This window comes from Stegastes partitus, unplaced genomic scaffold (assembly GCF_000690725.1).
Source record: "Stegastes partitus isolate 25-593 unplaced genomic scaffold, Stegastes_partitus-1.0.2 Scaffold456, whole genome shotgun sequence".
In the NCBI taxonomy this organism is placed as follows: domain Eukaryota; kingdom Metazoa; phylum Chordata; class Actinopteri; family Pomacentridae; genus Stegastes; species Stegastes partitus.
In genome coordinates, this window is record NW_007578187.1 from 141,824 (window position 1) to 160,847 (window position 19,024).

Sequence of the window (19,024 nt, forward strand, 5' to 3'; positions counted from 1 at the left end):
AACTAAAACTGCTTTATTTTACTTTTGCACTAAAGCTCTGTTTTGTTTTCAGCAGCTTTCTTGAATTATCAGATGACGAGCTTTCGCTGCCTCTGTTCTATACATCCACACAGTCGCTCCAGAAAGCAATCCATAAAAGCTCTGCTGCAGTCGCAGCACTTCTTGGCTGGATTTGACGGCACTTAATGGAGCTTCTGGGGGGAAAAAAAACTTCCTGCTTTCCAGAGAGGACATCTTAAAAGATCAAGGATAGGCTACGCACACATGCACATATACTTAAAACGCGCAGGGATTTCCTGCTGTAGTCGAGCGGCGGAGTTGTTTGGGGATTGAGAGGCACCTCTTTCCATTGCTTGTAAGCATCCAGCCAACCACCAAACATTACCTTGCACTTATATGAAGTCAGTTCTCACACAGGATAAACAATATGAAGACCGACTGTAATCTAAAAACCACCAGAAGCCAAACTTATTCTCATTTTGATTTGCAGACTATTCAACTTTTATTTTTTTTTGTCTTTCTCTTAAACTCTGTGACACTATAGGTTTTTATATACATGCAAAGGAGCAGTCTGCAGGTAGGAGCTTTTTAAACAATATCAACTTAACGTGCGACTGTAAAGGCTCTAAATTCCATATTCGATTAAATTCACCATAATTCCTCGTTTTAGATATTTGTATGTTCCACATCTAAACGCTTTCAACCTGTTTTTTCAATCTGAAAAGGGAAAAAAAAAAACCAAACTGCACTGTGGAACTATTACATTGTTACACAGCGCTGAAGGAGTATAAGTGAAAAAACAGCAAAAGCGAAGAAACATAACAAAACATGGCAGCCATGAGCCAGCTGGAATACAGTGGTGCAGGAAATGTTGTCTGGCACCTCGGCGTACTGGAGCAGAGTTCAAAGCTCGGCCGTGGTGATGCATAGGTGCAGCCTTTGTGGAAGTGTGTATTAATATAAACTGTAAAAGTCAAGACAGGGCGAGCGTGCGTTCCTGAGAAAGCTCACGTTGCATCATTATGTCCCAGCCGTTAAAAAATATGAGGCAACAGCAGGCTACAGAGAATCTTTGAGAGGCCAAGTGGGACCGGTGCTGTTATAGCTCCACATCAGCTGGATTGCATAATAGTGACCACATCAACAACTGTGGATTTGCACATCTGCCTCAAACAAAATCGTGTATTTGTCTAGTTAAAATCCTGACTCATAATACACGTCGAAAAACAGCTGCAGCCAGACCTCATTAATTTACTTGTGTTTAAATGACAGATTTGTGTTTTGGCTCATAGACAGACTCACTGCAGACACTAAATCACATGTTTCTTGTCATTTTTTTTGTCTCCTTTCACTTCATTGTTTTCTTTGTACACTAATAAAAGCTGATAAATAAATGATGCACGTTACCTGGACCGGACACAGGAGGCTCGGGTTTGTGGGATTTCTTTGGGTCAAGCCGGTCCTTCTCCAGCTGTTTTCGTGTGCTGCGCTGTCGGGCCTCTCTGAACATGGGTAAGGCATGAGCTGGAGACACGCAGGGTAAACAAACATAATCAAGTTGCTTAGGTAACTAAGATCACATAACACTGCCACACAAATAAGCGCCGCGCAAACGTTGAGTGCTTGTAGGCCGCGTGTAGCACTTACCTGAAGTACAGACGGAAACACAAAGCTGTGGAAGGCGATGTGTTTTCAGGAAACAGAAACACACTCTCACCTACTGCTACACTTTGTATAACATACACAACATACATGCAAAAACAAAAACACCCGGAGCGTCATTTATCACTGCTGCATGTGCACAAAACACGGCTTAAAATAGCCACGTATTGCTTTCCAGGAAATAGCTGTTTGTGCTTGTGAAACACTAATTATTTTGCAAGCGGCTCTTTATTCTTAAAGATACAGGCCAATTAAAATATGAAACATTTACAGCTGTGATTTATTTTTTAAATTTTTTGAGAACCAAGTGATGCCAGGATGCATCAGGTGGCTGATTCCTGAAAGTCTGCTTCACTTTTTGTGGACAAAACACACTAAATATCCAGATTTTTTTTCATATCACCACATTAAATTGATTAAATAATCAGAAAATTGCAGGAAAAAAATCTTTATCGAATTGGACAACAGGGGGCTGGTAGATTTCTAACAAAATCTTATAATAATGCATTTCACCAACTGTATTTTAACTCGTTTTCAGGCAGATTATTGTACACTGTAGTGCACACATGAACCACAAAACACTCTCCTCCACTTGCACTCATTAGCAGCTGAAAAATGAAAACACTTTCTGGAGCACAATAAGATATATCCATAGATATTACTTAGATATATGTCCACATAGACGCAAAACAAATACCAAACATTGAGCTTTGGTGTTGCCGCTCCTCCACCGGCCGTATAACGTTCTGGCACCGTGCAGCACCTCCACGTCTGACCACTTTGTTTAACTTCAGAAATTGCCCTGTTTGTAGCAGTGGCTGCAATCATCATCCCTTCTCTCTCTCTCTCTCTTTGTATGTGTGCACAACACTGCCTCCACTCTGAACAGGAATAGTATGTACACCAATATTTATTAGAAATGTGACCATTTATTTATTCTCTCGCTCTCTCTTTTTTTTTTTTATAAACGAAGCCCCAGTTGACCCCTGGCAGCATCTCTCCTTTTGTGTACTCTTTCTGCCGTAGTGCACACCAACATATTCATTACATGTTTAGATTCAGACAATCACTCGGCTGCTTTTCACACTTTTGTGAGCACCATCACAATAAAGGCCCCCAGCACTTAAATCTACGAGTGTGTGAGTGAACGGGTGCGTGATTAAGTGTGAATGAGTGCCCTCATAGGTGTGGGAGAGAGACACTATATGTGTGTGTGTGTGAGGCATTTGTGTTAGAAATTGTGTATGCTCTGCTCTTATCCTCAGGGGTTACAAAGAGACACTTTAGTAAAGAGCTAGATAAAGTGATTTTCCATTTAGGAGTGCTGTCGCTGTTCAGTGTTAATTCTTCTCCTCCATGCTACATTAAGCAAAAAGGTTACTGTTAACAGATTCCCTCGCTTTTCTCAATGGGCCATCACTTGCTTCCTGTCCCTTCTAATTTTCCAGTGCCAGGGCATCAAGTGCGTCACTCACCACTTGTGGCAGTCAAATGCCTGCCGACTTCACACCCTGTTGGCATGGCAATGAAAATCACATGATGCATCTGAAAAGGCTGCAGAAGCCCAAACAATAAATGGCGTCTGAATTGGGTCCCGGCAGCCAATCAGCGGCGCGCCGCGTCGGCAGCTGCTCACTTCTCGTAGGTTCATGACTTCATTCTGGGGGCAAAGGAGTGCGAGGCACGCACAGAAGAGATGACAGCCTCGTGTGTTGGTGATATGACGGGATGACAGGTAGGGGGGTAGTTTGTGTGCCTGTGTGTGTGTGTGTGTGTGTGTGTGTGTGTGTGTGGTCGGATCAGCAGGAGATCACGCCAGCAGAGGTGGGAGAGGAGGCTGTCCCTAGCGTGATCCAGCATGACAGGAGAGCACATGGCCGTCGCGTGGCACAGTGCCCCGCGGCTGTCGATTCGATCATCCACACTCTGCTCCATCAGCTAATGGGCCTGCGAATGCCCTGAACTCCCTCTCATTCCTCGCAAAGCCCCCCGGTATGGGATGGAGTGGGTCGGAATACTTTTGTGCATGTGTGAGAGAGAAAGAAGCGAGACAGGCAGCATGTAAAGCAGGACTGGCATTTCTATTCTTTATGTCAGAGATGAAACATGCGCCGCTTGCCACATCGTACTTGTGGAGGACGGTTGGCATTGTTTTGGCGTTGCCTCTCTGTTTCTGCTCGAACGCACACTGTCTTATTGTCGAGCGCTGCTTATGAGATGAGTTAGGTGGACAAAGGAGGGATTTCAAGTTAATTGTTTTACTAATTGTTGCACCAGATTAAGTGATCTGGTTTAAAGTTTATTAAGTGGAAAACGCATCATTCTGTAAAGGTTTGGACGAAACTGCACATGAGTGTCCTTTGCATGTGTCCATTACGCACATGGAAGAACTTACGTGTGATGATGTAATCTTGCGTTAGCGTCTCTGCTTGCTTCTCTTTGCGCTGGCTCTTCACGACGCACAGCTTCGCCCCCCTGGAGGAAAGACAGGTATCGTATAGAACACAAGACGCTGAGGAGTCAAGCTTTGCAGCATCACGACCAGCAATTTAACTGAAACAACAACAAATCTGTCGTACCAACAATTCCTTGTGGCCGCAGCATATTATTGCCAATGCCTTTTCCCCCAACAGAATTCGATTGTTGTCAAATAATTATTCAAATACAAACTGCTGCACTGGGCTACATATTTTATACGGAACAATGATGAATAAGTCCGTTGTGGTCGATAGTTTGACAAAGACAGACGATGAGTTTGAGAAATATCTTCAAACATTTGTTTCAACTTAGCAAACCTTAGAGAGCAGCTCTTTATTGATATGCATCTTTCTAGTGTTTAGATGACTTTGGTAGTCGGACAAAAAGAGGAAAAAACTACATTAGCCATGACAGCTACGAACACATATATTAAACAGTGCAGCAGTGTGGCTCTTCCGCTCATTTTTAATACTTTTCAGTTGGAAAAACAGCCTTTTATAGCATGGCTACAGAGACAGTATCTGTTGTTAGGATAAACAGACAGTTCATTTTCATCTATAAAAAGGCAGAACATCACCAGGCTTATCTGTAAACCAAACATACCTGTGGCTTTTGAAAGGGTCATAGTATACTTTGGCCAGTCCGTTCCCGGTTCCCACCATTATCTGGTTAAGTTTCGGGTGCCACAAGCAGCGGACGACGCTCTGAAAGACGCACAAAGAGACAACAAGAGCTTTAATGTTTTTCTACAGTCATTAAAAGTAGTGCAAGTGAGGAGGTCACACTTTAAGGCCCCACAGCAGGCTGTAAACAACTTCCTCTACTGTGGGTCAGATTTCCAAGTTTATGTCTGCTTCTCTGCAACGAAAAGGCAACAATCGAATTTTATCTGAGAGTGTGTGACCCGGCTTGGTTGTGGTACAGTGGGGATCAGTCCCAGTGTGCTCTGCTGCTCTAGTTGACTATATTTGGTTGTTGGGATGAGGGTTGGATCCCTCAGTCTGTGTGTGACAGATGGCCCAGTGCCAATAGGCAAATGTGACCACATTTATCCAGAGGTGTGTGTATGTGTGTGTGAGAGAGAGAGAGGGAGAGGGAGAGAAAAAAAGAAGGGCAGAGAGAAAGAAATCTACGCACAGTTGTTGGACAGTGATGAAGATCCTCTGTTCATTCTGTGATATGTGAGATGCAGCACAGAGCTAGAAATCCCCTCCTGCAGTCGCGGCTTCTTTCTTTACACACGTTACTATCGAATCACAGCTCGCTAGGAGGTGAACACACGTCTATGAATATCCCCGTGCTCTTCTGTGTCCTGTAGTTGTGCAGAATCTTAAAGAGAGTGAGTGTTTGTCTTTATGTGGAGCAGAGAAGGGAATCTGATGGGGTCTGGGACAGCGGCGTAGGATGGGGGGTGGGTAGGACGATGAGCGGGACGTCCAGATTCTGTGACAGTGAAAGCTGCTTAACGCCCAGCTGTTCAGCTTCCCACCAGGATACCAGAGGAAGGAGTCTCAATCGCACACACATGATCATACGGACACACATGGACGCACAAGGGGACAGACACGGATGAGCGCCTGCACATACATGTACAGTATGGAGAGAAGTGCCTGCTCTGTTAGACGTGTTTCCTACAGTATCGCAGCATGAAGTCTAGAAACACATCTTAATTTATCAAGTGTAACATTAGAATTAGACATCATTCTATAGAATTCTTGCACAATATAAATAAAACTACTTCACACTGTTCTAACATTTTCACCCATGTTTGTGTGCACGAGACTTTAAATTAAAATAAGTGAAAATCTGCAGAAATTGCACCACATTGCTCACGTCATACATACGTGTCTCCAATATGAGGCCAGCAGCTCAGTGGTGTGTAGCTCATGGGACAGATGAAGGTTAATCTGCTCAACCAGATGAGCCAGTTGTAATTGATAGAAAGAGCTGGAAAATTCTTTAAACAGGATGTGCTTAACAGGAGCTTCACATGCCCCATTCATACATTGTTAGACGATTACATGAACAAATGACCTAATAAGCACGAATCACTGTGTGATTTAAGCATAAAAACTGATTTTCTGAAGCGTAAACATCAGTTGCATTTGCTGATGAAGGTGCACGTCCCATAAAACAATGATCTCTTATAAAAAACGTGTACCGACACGTATCAGAGTCCACGCTGGATGCGCTTCAGTGTAAATGTGTAATGGGTTGTAAATTGGCCTGTCACGGTTGCTGAAGTAACAGCGACAGTTTCCTCATGCGAGGAAATGCCGAAATGACAGTTTGGAATTTTGTTACACTCCACAGCTACTGTCGCAGCACGTAGGTTAGTAACGCGCATACAGCGGCTTCAATCAGGCAGGAAAATAAGAGCGATAAGGTTCTCCGATAACTGCTGTCCAGTCGAGTTCAGAAAACTGCCTCGTTAGACCCAAACTAATCACTCTGCCAACAGCGGAGCATGTTTAACAGAGGTGCCTCAATCAGCCCACTTCAGGGGCGCCCACCCCAACTGCATCCACGGAGAAGTCCACAGCCAAGCACAGCTCAGCCCAGCGCAGCCGTAACACTGCTTTCCAGATATTCAGAGTAGCTTGTTTATACTCCAGGAACCCCTGTTTACACTTCACGTCCACAAAATTACATCACATCATGAAGAAGGAAACTTTAATCAGTCACTTCTTCGGTAGCAGGCGTCGACGTCTCATCGGATTAAAAATATCAAAGGCGGACTAAACAAGACAACAGCCACTCGCCCGACGTGTATGCTGATTATGAAATAAAACTATGCAGCACTAATGAGACACAACAGTCAGCTGTGTTTCTTGTTTAGCCGCTGGTGAGTGGATCCAAATGTGCATTGCTTCTGAGAGGCTGAGCTACACCGGCCAAGTTGAACGCAGCCAGGAAAAGGAGAACGCTACTTTTAGCACCTCAGCTACACACCGACTAGGCCGCCGTCCAAGAGGTCTGTGATTAGTACGAACTACGTTACTGGAAGAGCTGGCTTTCACATCTTACGAGATTTATTTGTTGAGATGCAGAAGAAAGAACAGAGCGGAGGCCTCCTTTCTACCTTTCACCCTTGGTTGCTCCTACTGAAGATAAAAGACCCAACATTTGTATCAAAGGCCCTCCTTGAAAAGCCTTGCACAGGGAGCAGCTGACTGTTTAAGAGCTTTCAAGCAAGACGTGGTTGTTATAGCGCTGGCAAACAGCAACACTTTCCTCTCTTGATATCCTCTAGACGCTGTACTTTTTGGCCGATCCATTGGGAATGTCGTTTTCACTTTTCGTGGTAAAAATACATCACTGGATGGATGTGAATGGGATCCTTCTTCTAAGTCACCAAGATAAGTGCAGCAAGGATAATAATAATACATTGACATTTATTTTAGCTTGTGCAGAAGGCTTTTTTAGTTAAATAGTCGCATGGTGTATCTGTTATACCTGGGTGGCACCTCATCTGTTGAATTAAGTGCATCATGTTGGTGGCAATTTAACTATTTTTGTGACTTGTTTCGTAGAAATAGACATCCCTCTTAGTAACGGTGGTTGTTTGGACAAATATACCAGCCATCAGCGACTCCATTGCTAGTTGGGTTTGGCATTTTGGAAGATTTTTATCAGTTTATTTGGTTAATTTAATGGTCTGACTCCTCAAGAATTTAACTCAGTATATTTTATATCCTTTAAAGTGTGTCTGCTAATAGGAACTGGCAATTGGAGTTGCATGCAAGTGACAAGTAATGTAGCGATTGACGCCTCCAGAGGTGATTAAGTTTCTGTAATCGCCCATAAAGTGTCCAGATAGGCCTAAATTTCAGTTTAACAGTTATCTAAATGTAGTGTGCCCCCGATCCAGAAAATAAAAGAAAGACCCGGTTAGTTAGGTGGCAACATTAGGACGGCGTCTCTCTACAACAAAGGTCTCCAGATGGATTTGCTAAATGCAGGTGATCACCTAATACAAAGTACCAGAAGGTGAAACACGCGTGTATTCAAGATGAAATAAGGACAAAAACTGGCATCGGCTTCAGCACAGACATACACTCATGTTTACACAAAGTTTCAGTAGATCTCCATTTGAAATTCAGCCAAAAGCTCAACGCTTTTCTGGTGAGCAGGATCTCACCTGGTCCCTGCCCATTCTGATGGACTAAGATAAGCTTAAGCGTGTCTGAAGTATTTACCAAACAGGCCCGAAGCAGCCTCTGCTCCCAAGCACACCCCAGAATCCAGGTCTGGGGTTATGTAGACTGTTTAGTTAGAAATGATTGGTGGCCCTTCCTTTCACTCGCCTGCCTGGTACGCCACTTTATAAAGACTGCACTTAAATTCTTGGGCCATCCAAGAGGCAGACGGCTGATGTAAACACAGTAAATAGCACATTCATCAGGTTCACTGAGTGCACGTCAGCCAGAAACAAGTGATCTGCTGCACGAAGCTAAAAAATTTTACCGCATCAAAATTATTTGAGAGGTTAAACTGCCAATACAGTCGGGTGTGGATGATCTCTTTACACTCAGGTTGTTGTGTTTTTGGTTGGCGGGTGAAGTGGAGGGGGGAAGGATTTATACAAACTTAATCAAACGTGACCGTAAAAGACATCAAAATGGTCTCGGCTGAGCAATCTATCAGCTAACCCCAATCACTCCCCCCTACAACTTCTCTTGGAATAATTGACCTCAGTAATTTACAAATGATGAAATTTTGAGTGCACAAATAAATCAACTACTACAATTCTTCAACATGTTAGTTCTCTGTGCTCCTGCAGCCTCCTAAAATATACAAATTAAAGCTTTTTATGTATATAACTGCACACAAATGAATTTAGCAAGCAGCAGCTCCGATACAGATGGGTGACAAATTGATCACCTTTACCCAATTCCAGCATGACGCCTCCATTCACAGTCACTGGAGGGTTGGAGGAGTATGAAAGTAATGTGAATTATATATTATGGCCTTTGCAATCACAAGATCCCAACCAAGATGGTCACCTATTGGAGATGCTTCAATTTGCCACCTGTGAATATCTTCAGATGATTTTTACAAACAGACTCTTTTTTTCTTTAAAGGATCATTACTATATAAATGTGGGGCGGTTACTACAATTAACACAAATAAAACTATTGCCAAGGCGACTGGCAGCCTGCACCACTCTCTAGACTGCATTGTTTTCCGTGGCACCGGCCTGGATTTTGTGGGAAATCTGCAGGATTTCTGAACAGCATAAAGGGTGAGCAGACAGGAAGAGGTTTTGCCGTCCTTCCAGCGCCTCTGAGCTGAAGCTTTCAGAGTTTCTCACAATGGCAGATGGTGGAAGAAGTGAAAGGCCAATGGAAAAATCACTTCCAAATGTTTACCCTCTTCAGCAAAGTGAAAGAGAAGACAAACGTCCACGGGGTGATGCAAGGGAGGAGGGTTGTTAAGTTCTAAACAGACTCTTTGACCCAAGAGAGTCTGAGGTCTTTTCTTTGATGCTGCTTATAGTGAAAGTGGGTGGAAATGTCACAGCCGTGTATTTATAATACTTAACCAAGACTTTGTCAAGAACTTAAATACAGCGGGTAATGAATTTCTCGGTCTAAATGACCGGCAGCGTGTGGATTCTGCTGGTTGCAAATTATTAAAGCCACCTACTGTCTTTGAGTGACAACATTATTACCAAACACTCAACGGTTAAGTGTACTTCAGTGGAGGACATTGTTTAGTTCTGTCAGGTTTGTGGACTGTCATCTTCTAACTACCACCAGACACCGGCTCGAGAGAGAGGAGAGAGGACAGTCGCTGAAGCAAGATCACTGGCGCAACAGAGAAAAGGTGTTCTTTAATTTTGAGAAAACGCTGGCATAAACATTCGTGTGGGACAGATTACTGTCTCAACAAAGGCATTTCTTTGTGGTATGTACACCAAAATATTGTCAATCTGTTGACAGTGATAGAGTATACTGAAGTTAAAAAAAATGCTATTCTTAGCACTTTTGGGCATCAAAGTAAGCAACAGAGATGCTTTTTTTTCCGGTGTAGTGTCTTCAGATGACTGTGCTGACAGGGCTGTGTCGCTCTCTCAGTTAATAACGCAGACTTGAAAGCTCTCACCCAACTTTGATCCTTTTATTTAATCTGACAGTGAATGGCAAATGATTATATTCTGGAGTATAACCAAAATACGAAATTTAGGATCACATTTAGAGAATAAAATAAATACATTCACAGTGAAACTTTTCCTACAGTGAACGGCTTCAGTGTGCACATCCTCCCGTCCTCTCAAACAGCGCAACTCTGCAGTGGGATGTTCACTTAGTGTGGATGCTTTGCCAAAGTTTGCAAGATAACAGCAGCTGGCTGGCAGAGAGGGAGGAGGCAAAGTCACACACACAAACCCATCTTTTGTCTCTTTTCCCCCCCACTCTCCAGCATGTTCATTCAACAGCTCATGTGAAAGTGTCATGCCTTAACCAGGGAGACCAAGTTAGAGGGCATTAGCCTCAGTCAAATCGCAAAGGTTGTGACTATAGATAGACGCTGTTAAATCTGTTGAAAAGGCTTGAAGGAGGAGAGACATAGTAGGAGGAGGAGGAGGAGCAGGAAGCCGCTGTGCTGCAGGCAGCACCTATGCTTTTTACTTCAGCACCTATGGCTAGCTGCCCTCAGCAAATGGATTTCTGAGGAAGAAGGATTAGAATAAAGTATGCTAATGTAGTCCGTGTGAATGGAACACGATGATTGATTGTGTCCATAGATAATTTAATTTCAAATATAACTCAGAGTCAATACTTGTAAAAGCGTCAATAGGTGCACTGCCAACAGTTTGTGGGAATAACTCGCAGTAAGGAAAGGTCACATTACTCCTTTCTCACTCACTTTCTCTCAGCCTGCCTCTTTAGCATTTTTTAAACTTTTCTCTTTTGCCTTCCTCGATAACTTTTCTCATCATGCTGTGATTTGTTTCCGCAAAATAATGCTACTGTCCATTTTTCACCCAATGCAAACATGGAGAACATATACATTCCTATGTTGCTAAAATACAACTAACTTTTGGGGTTTCCTCTTTCCTTTGGTTTGTTATATAACTATTTTGTACAAGTAAAAGGCTTGCAAAGCTACAAAGTCGAAAGTCCACACCAAAGGAGGTTATTGTCTCCCAGAGAGGTCCACGCTTTTCTTCCATTACTTATCTACATCACCATGTAAGATATTTGCATAGTTTGGAATGCCCTCAAACGAAGAATGAACAGCTGCTTTTCAGTCCGCTATGATTTCCTCGCTAGAGCTGCTTCGCCATACTCATAGATCTGAGGTTATGATACATAACCAACATTACCTTGCTTTTGTTGGGGCAGCTGATTAGTCGGACTAATCTGGGCTTTTCAGTGAGAGGAGTGCTGTCACAATGTACAGTAAGAGAAAAATAATGTGTTGTTTTTACCATTAAAGCATCTAAACTTACTCAAACAGTCCTCCAAAATAAAATGATGAATCCATAAATGAGCATAATGTAGGGAGAAAATGCATCCACATTGGTAGATGATTGGGATTTTTGGTTCAGAAAAAAGAACATTTAATGTCTTTCTGAGAAAACTGATTCATTTTAATTAAATGACATTTTAGGTAATGTGCCTAGATTTCTGTGTACTATTGTACTTAATCAAACAGCATAACCAATTTCTGTGGTGTTCCCTACTGCAGAGTTAACTAAATACAGACTGGAATAAATAAAGAAATAAATACATGGGAATAATTCTGTTTGGTTAAACAGGAAGTTAAATAAATCTAAAAACCAGCATAATAAAGTCTTTAAATGTGGCCTTAGACTACTGCTGTTGGGTTTTCAAGAGGCCAAAGCTAAATTAAAACATTTTAAGGCTGCAGTTTTGTTTGAGCCCAAACCACTTAACATGGAAAAGGAATGACAGACACACTGGTTTTATTACACGCCATTATGGACCCATTATGTTTCTGTTCCACTGTTCGACATTTAAGGTCAGTGTTTTGTTCGCAACCAACATATCATATCAACCAGCTGAAAAACATCTCATAACAAGAGCAGCTGTGGTCGCAGGGATTGAGGCAGAACTTACTGCATTGGTGACTTCGATTTCGTAGACCCTCTGAAATGAAACTCGGTCAAAGAAAACCAACTTCCCGTTTCCCTCGTCTTTCTTCACCGAGGTCCCCGTTACAAGAAGCTTGTCGTCGGGGCTAAAACAGCAGTCGGTCCTAAAATGGAAACACACACAACAAAAGCACTATAATGAGGACAAAGAGCAAAGAGGCAGATTGGAATGAAGGTGGCAGAGAAAAAGTCTCACATGGAAAAGTAGTTGGTCAGTCCAGTGGCTACGTTCACAGGCTTCCTGAAGTTGCGTATATCCCACATCTTCATAGTGTCGTCGCCTAGAAAACAATCGTTGGAGACCACACCGCAAGTTGTGAGATTTACTTTACAAAAAAAAGTCACAGCTAGCAGAGGAACTTTCTTGTTATGTTAAGCGAAGGACTCCTGCACAGAGTTATTCCTGTTTATCTTTGCGTTAGAAACCTCTTGACTAGATTACATTCCAAGAAGAAACTCACATGTTTTTGTGTGTGTGTGTATATATATATATATCTCTTGCGAGTCTTCTGTGTTTTGTTGATGGTGGTCTCTATTTATTTTCAAACTCAGGAAGAGATGAGCTACTTCTCTGCTTCAAACAACTGCTCGGTTATCCAGCAATGGATGTTAAAAACTGGATTCTCATAGCTGGACTGCTGATGAATGCAAATTTAACTTGCAACAGGGGGTTTGGCAGATAAGGCTTAGCTCTTTTTCTTACCTCCACGTGAAGCGAGAGTCATTCCATCGTAGGAGAAGGAGAGGCAGGAGGTGTCTGAACCCGGAGTGTGGGCTTGCCGACAGTGAAACTTTGTATGAACCTGGGAAGAAAATGCATCGGTGAGATTTATACGGGGTCTGGTAGAGTTTTATACTTCGGTAGTGATGTGCAGCACACCTGCAGTTTCAGAGTCAGGTTCTATGTACATGTGTCTGAAAGTGAAAGTCTATAAAAACAGAGGTCATAACAGCAGGAATTCATTCCTGCTCTGTTCCTGTTTTCTTGGAAGCGAGAAGTAACCGACTAAAAGCAGACTCTGTATCACAAAAAAAAAAAAAGAAACTGATCATTACAAGATGACTAAATAAAGCAATCCTCTCTGTTCTGTCTGCAGTTTCATTAAACATGCTGACTTGTCATCATTTCTCACCAATACTACAGATTTCTTACGATCTCTTGATGTGCTACTGTATGAAACTGTCAGTGCACTGCTTCAGTTCTTCACATTTCAGCCTGTCAGTGAAGCAACAAAAAGACCTTTTCATTCTCAACGTTTTTCAAAACAACACACGGTTTTCATTTCCACCATGAACACTGTACTATGTATTTAACTAAGAAGCCCACTTGAACTTATGAAATATCAGCAACTTAACACACTGCGCTCACCACACTCTTTAGCAAGACTACAGACCACAGACATTTACCTTGGCCGGCGTTTAGCTTTTTGCCTGACAGATGGTATTTTGATTTTTCCTACCTGGTGCGGTGTTATAATATTCCTACTGCATACAACTTACCAGGCAATAACGCATAACAGACACACTTGTAGCTGCAGCCCGAGGCTAACATCAGCTTTTTTGATTCTTGGTATTATTAGCCGTCCTTAAATAAGCATCAGCCTGTACCGACAACTATTTAAAAATGTAACATCAAAACATCAACGACCGCCAGGATCAACTACAAAATATGGATAATAACAACAACATGAGCCAAAGGACTAGTAGACAGCAGTAGCTGAGTGGAGAAAAGTGGTTTTCAAAATCTAATTCTGAAAGTGTGGGCTATGTGGTACATCAGCGCCCTAAAAACAGTTAAAGGGGCATTCCACCAATTTTACACACTTAGCCTGTCAAAGTTGGATCAAGGTTTGAGGCCAATTCATGTCGTCATCCACCAAATTCTGCAAGGGTCCAAATGGACGCCTCTACAGACATCTGCATGTACCCCAACATTTTTGATGCACGCCACCTGTGCATGTGTAGGAAAACAAATGGTGCCTAAAACAAATGCTTGTTTTGCAAGTGTGTAGCTGCAGTAGCTGCTGTCTTGACTTTGGAGATGACTTGACTGCTTTATGCAGGCTTTCCATCGATGGTGTCCAAACACAATAGGAAGATCTAAATCCTCCAGAAGCCCTGTCCCACGTCCACCCACTGTGCTTGGAACACCTCACTAATCAAATTGATACGGTGCTGCAGCCCAATCTGTAACTTGCTGCTATATCCTGTAAAAAAAATTAAAGTTAAAGGCAGCCTTTCAGAAACATCCACGAGAGTCCTGTGTGTTTTTCTGCGTTTTATACGAGAGGCAATGTGAGTGTCTGTGTAGCAGACCAACTTGTACCCATTGTAGTATGAACAGAACCATATGCACGTCCGCTTTCTGTTGTCGGAGTCCGCATGGCTCATGTGGGAACCATGACTTGTCTTCTTTAAAGGAGATTCATCAAATCTGAGAAAATTCAGGGTGATCTGATGATGAAACACTGACGATGCCATCTGAAACTTATAGAAAATGAAAACTACTTTGATAAATCAATTTTCCAGCAACAATGACAAACTGTATTTCCAACTTCTAAAATGTGAGGATTTCTAGTTTTTCTTTCTCCTGTGTGGAGGTGAACTGAATATCTTTTGGGTTTCAGAACAATAAGGTGTCTCCTGGGCTGTTGTTCCCGCTTGTCTGATATTATGTAGATCAAACAATGAATGGAATAATCAAGAAAATAATTAGCATATTGACCGATATTACAAAGAATCCTTAGCTGCAGCCCTAAATGTGTAATTCTGGGAACAGAGTCTATACATTCAATGCTAGCTGGGTACAAGACAATAGCGGCTTCAATGGAAAAAGAGAGGTAGTTCACACAATAAATATCATAGACTCCCAAGTATTTAATGAGGCAATGTTCTCACCAAATCATGTGTATAATTTTCCCCTTGTGACCATTTCCCCGGGATGGTGCTATATACAGTATGAGAATGTGATCTTACTCAGCTTGGCTGTGATGATCAGCATGTATCACTGAAAACCAAGTAGGCTAAGTGACATTTCATTTGAGGTCATTGTATAGAGGTGAGAAAAGCATGATTACAAAAGCCAGAGTGGATGGTATCTTTTCTTTGTAGGCCATAGGGTAAAGACAGATAACTGAACTTTTTACAAATATTCTGAACAAATCCCAGCCGTGTTCTCTAACCCGCTCATCTAAACAGCTGTTCTGAAGATGGCCTGCCCCTCTATGTGCCTCCTCAGTGCTCACTGAGTAAGCAGTGTAATACTGTAGTGCAACGCATGTGTGTGCCAAGTCTGGAGTTGTAGACTGGAGATAGTCCAGCTCAACACTACGTTACAGTAGGTAACCCAGAAAAAAGTCCAAGAAAAAAGTAGCAATAGAATTTTATATGTTTGATCTATATTTAGCAATTAGGGCTACAGCTAATTATCATTTTCCTTGTTAGTTAATGTGATAACTTTTCAGATTAATCAATTAGGAGTCCATCTTGAAACAGTTTAGGTTCAGCCAACAGCTCAAACACATTTGATGTACAGATGATAAGAAAGAGAGAAAAACACTAAATCCTTATTTAAGAATCTGAAAGCAGCAAATGCTCTTAAGTGTCCATGTGTCATTTTTTACTTTGTCACCAATCAATAAATTAACCAACTGCTTTAACACTAACAGTAATACCTTCTTCCTACATCCACTCCCCGGTGCCGTAGCTTCACCTGAGCCGAGTACAGCCAGATTACAGGGATCGATCATTACTAGACGCCGGTGAAGCAACAGTCTGGGAAGTAGACTTGCTAACGCTCAAACAAACATAACCTTGGTTTATACAGCTACATTTTCATTAATTCTAAACGGAATGCAAATAAATCAGTGAAAGGAGAATTGCAGCAACGCGGGCTTTTGACCAAAAAAGGTGGATAAGGAATTTGAAGTGAGCACGGTGTGGGGAAGGCAGATAAGATAGAGAAATATAGAGCAAAAAAAAAAGCTGGCAAAATTTGCAGGAGAGAGTGGAGCGTGAGGTGAATGAGTGATGTGCCCTGGTGATAAGAGAAGGAAACGAGGCCATACTTCACTTCCAAAGTAAGTGGAGGGAAGTTATTAACTTTCACGAGACAGATAACACTGTTACCTTGGACTGTAGATAACACGGATTACACTTTTTCAGGTCTTGGCCATTTAGTCTCCGCATTCTCTCCCGGGGATAATTTTCTGCTCTCCATCATCATTTTGCTCGTAGATTACCTTCAACCCAATTCCATTATTCTCGTTTGTTATCTTTGAATATTTGCCTATTCTTTTATTTGCTGCACTGAAATTGACTTGGTTGAAAAACTAAAAGTCAAGAGGGTCAATTTAATACAGACACTGCGTTTTCTAATCTTACAGCGGGCCTAATAAGTTGCAGCTAAAGCAGAGTGCGTGTAGCCCTGGGGGCCCCGCTTCAGTCATGCAGCAACAATGACCAGTAACTACTGTGCTCTGCCGTGCAAAATGGACAATAGGAGTGTATCCAAACGCACATTTATGTAACTGGGGAGGCATCTTCGCATGGTCGGCACACATGGGCTGGGTGGGGTCAGCGTGCCATGAACAGGAGGGTGTGCTGATGAACTATTTTTCTTGTAATTATCTTTTCTTATGATGTTGCTCAGTGACACACAATAAAAATGGGCCAGTGGAGCGGATATTACAGGCAGCTTTCTTTGCTTTGCAGGAAAAATAACAGCGTTTCTGAGAGGCGCAGTCACAGGGTGAGAATTTATGGCACCAAACATGTAAATATTACACCATAAATACACTGCGAGGGAAAGGTGATGAAATCTTCTTTACATAACTCCACAGAGAACGGCACAGATGTGTGTGTGTTTTTTTTTTTTTCTCCCTCTGAATCAACCTGCTCTGTGGCCCCAAAACACGTTTTTTTTCCACCGCAGTCACAGTTTTCATCAGGTCAGCTAATAAGAAAACTTATGAGCTGTTGTTTGACCTGTGATGAATCATTCCACACGAGTTTTTTTTTTCTCTCTCTCTCTCTCGTCATCTGACGTCTTTCTTTCTAAGATTAACACCATCTGCTTTTTGCACAAGCTGTGTTGTGACCCCCTTTTATGTTGTTTTGTTATGTTATACTGTGTTCAGTGTTCGCTTTCCTTTTTGTGTAATACCAAAATATTGTTTCAAGACAAACAACTGGAACAAGGGGAGGACAACTCTGGAATAAATTATGAAAAGAAAAACAGAGAAAATGATCCTAAATGGGTCAGTCAAGAAACTGTAACACGTAACTAATACGACATATATACATTTATATATTTGATGATTAATCTCTGTCTGGAAAGAAGCACCTTTAACACGTAGCTTTTTGGTTATTCTAGCCGCCTATTGCAAACATACACCCGCTTCAGCTATTTCTAGATCATATACTGCCGTTGTGAAAGCTGGAGTGTTTATTTACTATCCTGATGTTGGCTGGCATTCGGAGATGCCGCGGTGTTTGCTTCCTGTGATAATCTACGCAGCCGGCTTGTGAAATCAGATTCTCATGCACTGTTTGAAACTTCTCTCACGCCTTGTGACATCCTCTGTAAGCTGCGGCCTTCTCTCCAGCCAGCAGGCATCGGGCGAAATCGTCATGATTTTATTCAGTAAGCCGGTGTGACTATTTTTTCTAAACAGTGTCTGCTGCCTAGTAAGTAATGGAAGGTTGTTTTATACGTGCACACATATTGGCAGCACACACACACACACACACACACACACACGCGCAGACAGAGCCCTAATCCACATCTACACACATTCGGCAGCAGGAGTTGATAAATAGCTGAAGGAACACAGCATTGGGTTTCATCCTCTGCAGACTATGATAACAATCTACCGCAGCGCCAACTGTTTCAAATCACGCTATCCGAGCGTTATTATATAAATGCTGCAAGGCTCGGCATCGCCAATACTTCTTTCGCACTTTTAAAACTGCACACCTGAAAGACCCGATGATGCCCGGTGTGTGCAGCCAGTTTAACATCCCGCTCTGACCTCTGTCGCCGTCTGAGGATCGAGTGGCCAAACCACAGCGCCGAACAGCTGCTCTGATCTTTCATGGAAATCAACAAGTGGTGATGGTGAGGCGGTGTGAGCTAGAGAATCACACTGTGGTCAAGAGTACGGATAGTCCAAAAAGCGTGCTATATTAAACCGTATTCCTCTGTGCCTCGGCTATACGGGAAAGTGTGTACATGACAGGAGTATTCTGTGCATGCTGTTCCCAAGTCTTTGTCAAGGTCAAAACAAGGTTCAGGAATGGGCCAAATGGGGGGAAAGCATTCCTTTGCTCCAAAAACATCTCTTTAAAGACACTTAATGGCCACACGTGTAGAAAGGGTCGAAGGGAGGGGTAATCAAACTGTGTGGCAATGACAGAAACAATGGGCAAGTTACAATGGGGGGCACTGATACATGGTGTAAATGTTTACGATTCGGCTGTCTCGAGATAACCTGCTGGACGAGCTTGATTGTTTTTCAGATGAGAACAGGTTCACGATGAAGGGTGCACATACACTCTCAATGCATATCAGGTCCTACGCTATTCTAAAACATCTGTATTGTAAAAAGGGTAATCTGTGATTGCTGCCCTAGAACCACACATTTTAACTTTCAAAGAATTAGGAGTTTACAATGACATACGCACTGTTTTGAGGATGCAGTTCGGCTGCTGACTTTGCCGGTAACAAACACATCATTTGATAAAATACCATGCAGATGT

General features: G+C 42.4%; 1 protein-coding gene across 2 annotated transcripts in view; it reads right to left on the reverse strand.

Moving 5' to 3' along the window:
- The window catches only part of wdr70 (WD repeat domain 70), a 49,593-nt gene that overhangs the window by 3,014 nt on the left and 27,555 nt on the right, over positions 1 to 19,024 (reverse strand). For both annotated transcript variants that reach the window (XM_008286473.1, XM_008286472.1), the window contains 6 exons: positions 12,969 to 13,068; positions 12,462 to 12,546; positions 12,231 to 12,369; positions 4,744 to 4,844; positions 4,058 to 4,137; positions 1,408 to 1,524 (listed from right to left, as the gene is read on the reverse strand). In XM_008286473.1, coding sequence (XP_008284695.1) covers positions 1,408 to 1,524; positions 4,058 to 4,137; positions 4,744 to 4,844; positions 12,231 to 12,369; positions 12,462 to 12,546; positions 12,969 to 13,068 — 622 coding nt within the window. The remainder of the gene's footprint in view (positions 1 to 1,407; positions 1,525 to 4,057; positions 4,138 to 4,743; positions 4,845 to 12,230; positions 12,370 to 12,461; positions 12,547 to 12,968; positions 13,069 to 19,024) is intronic.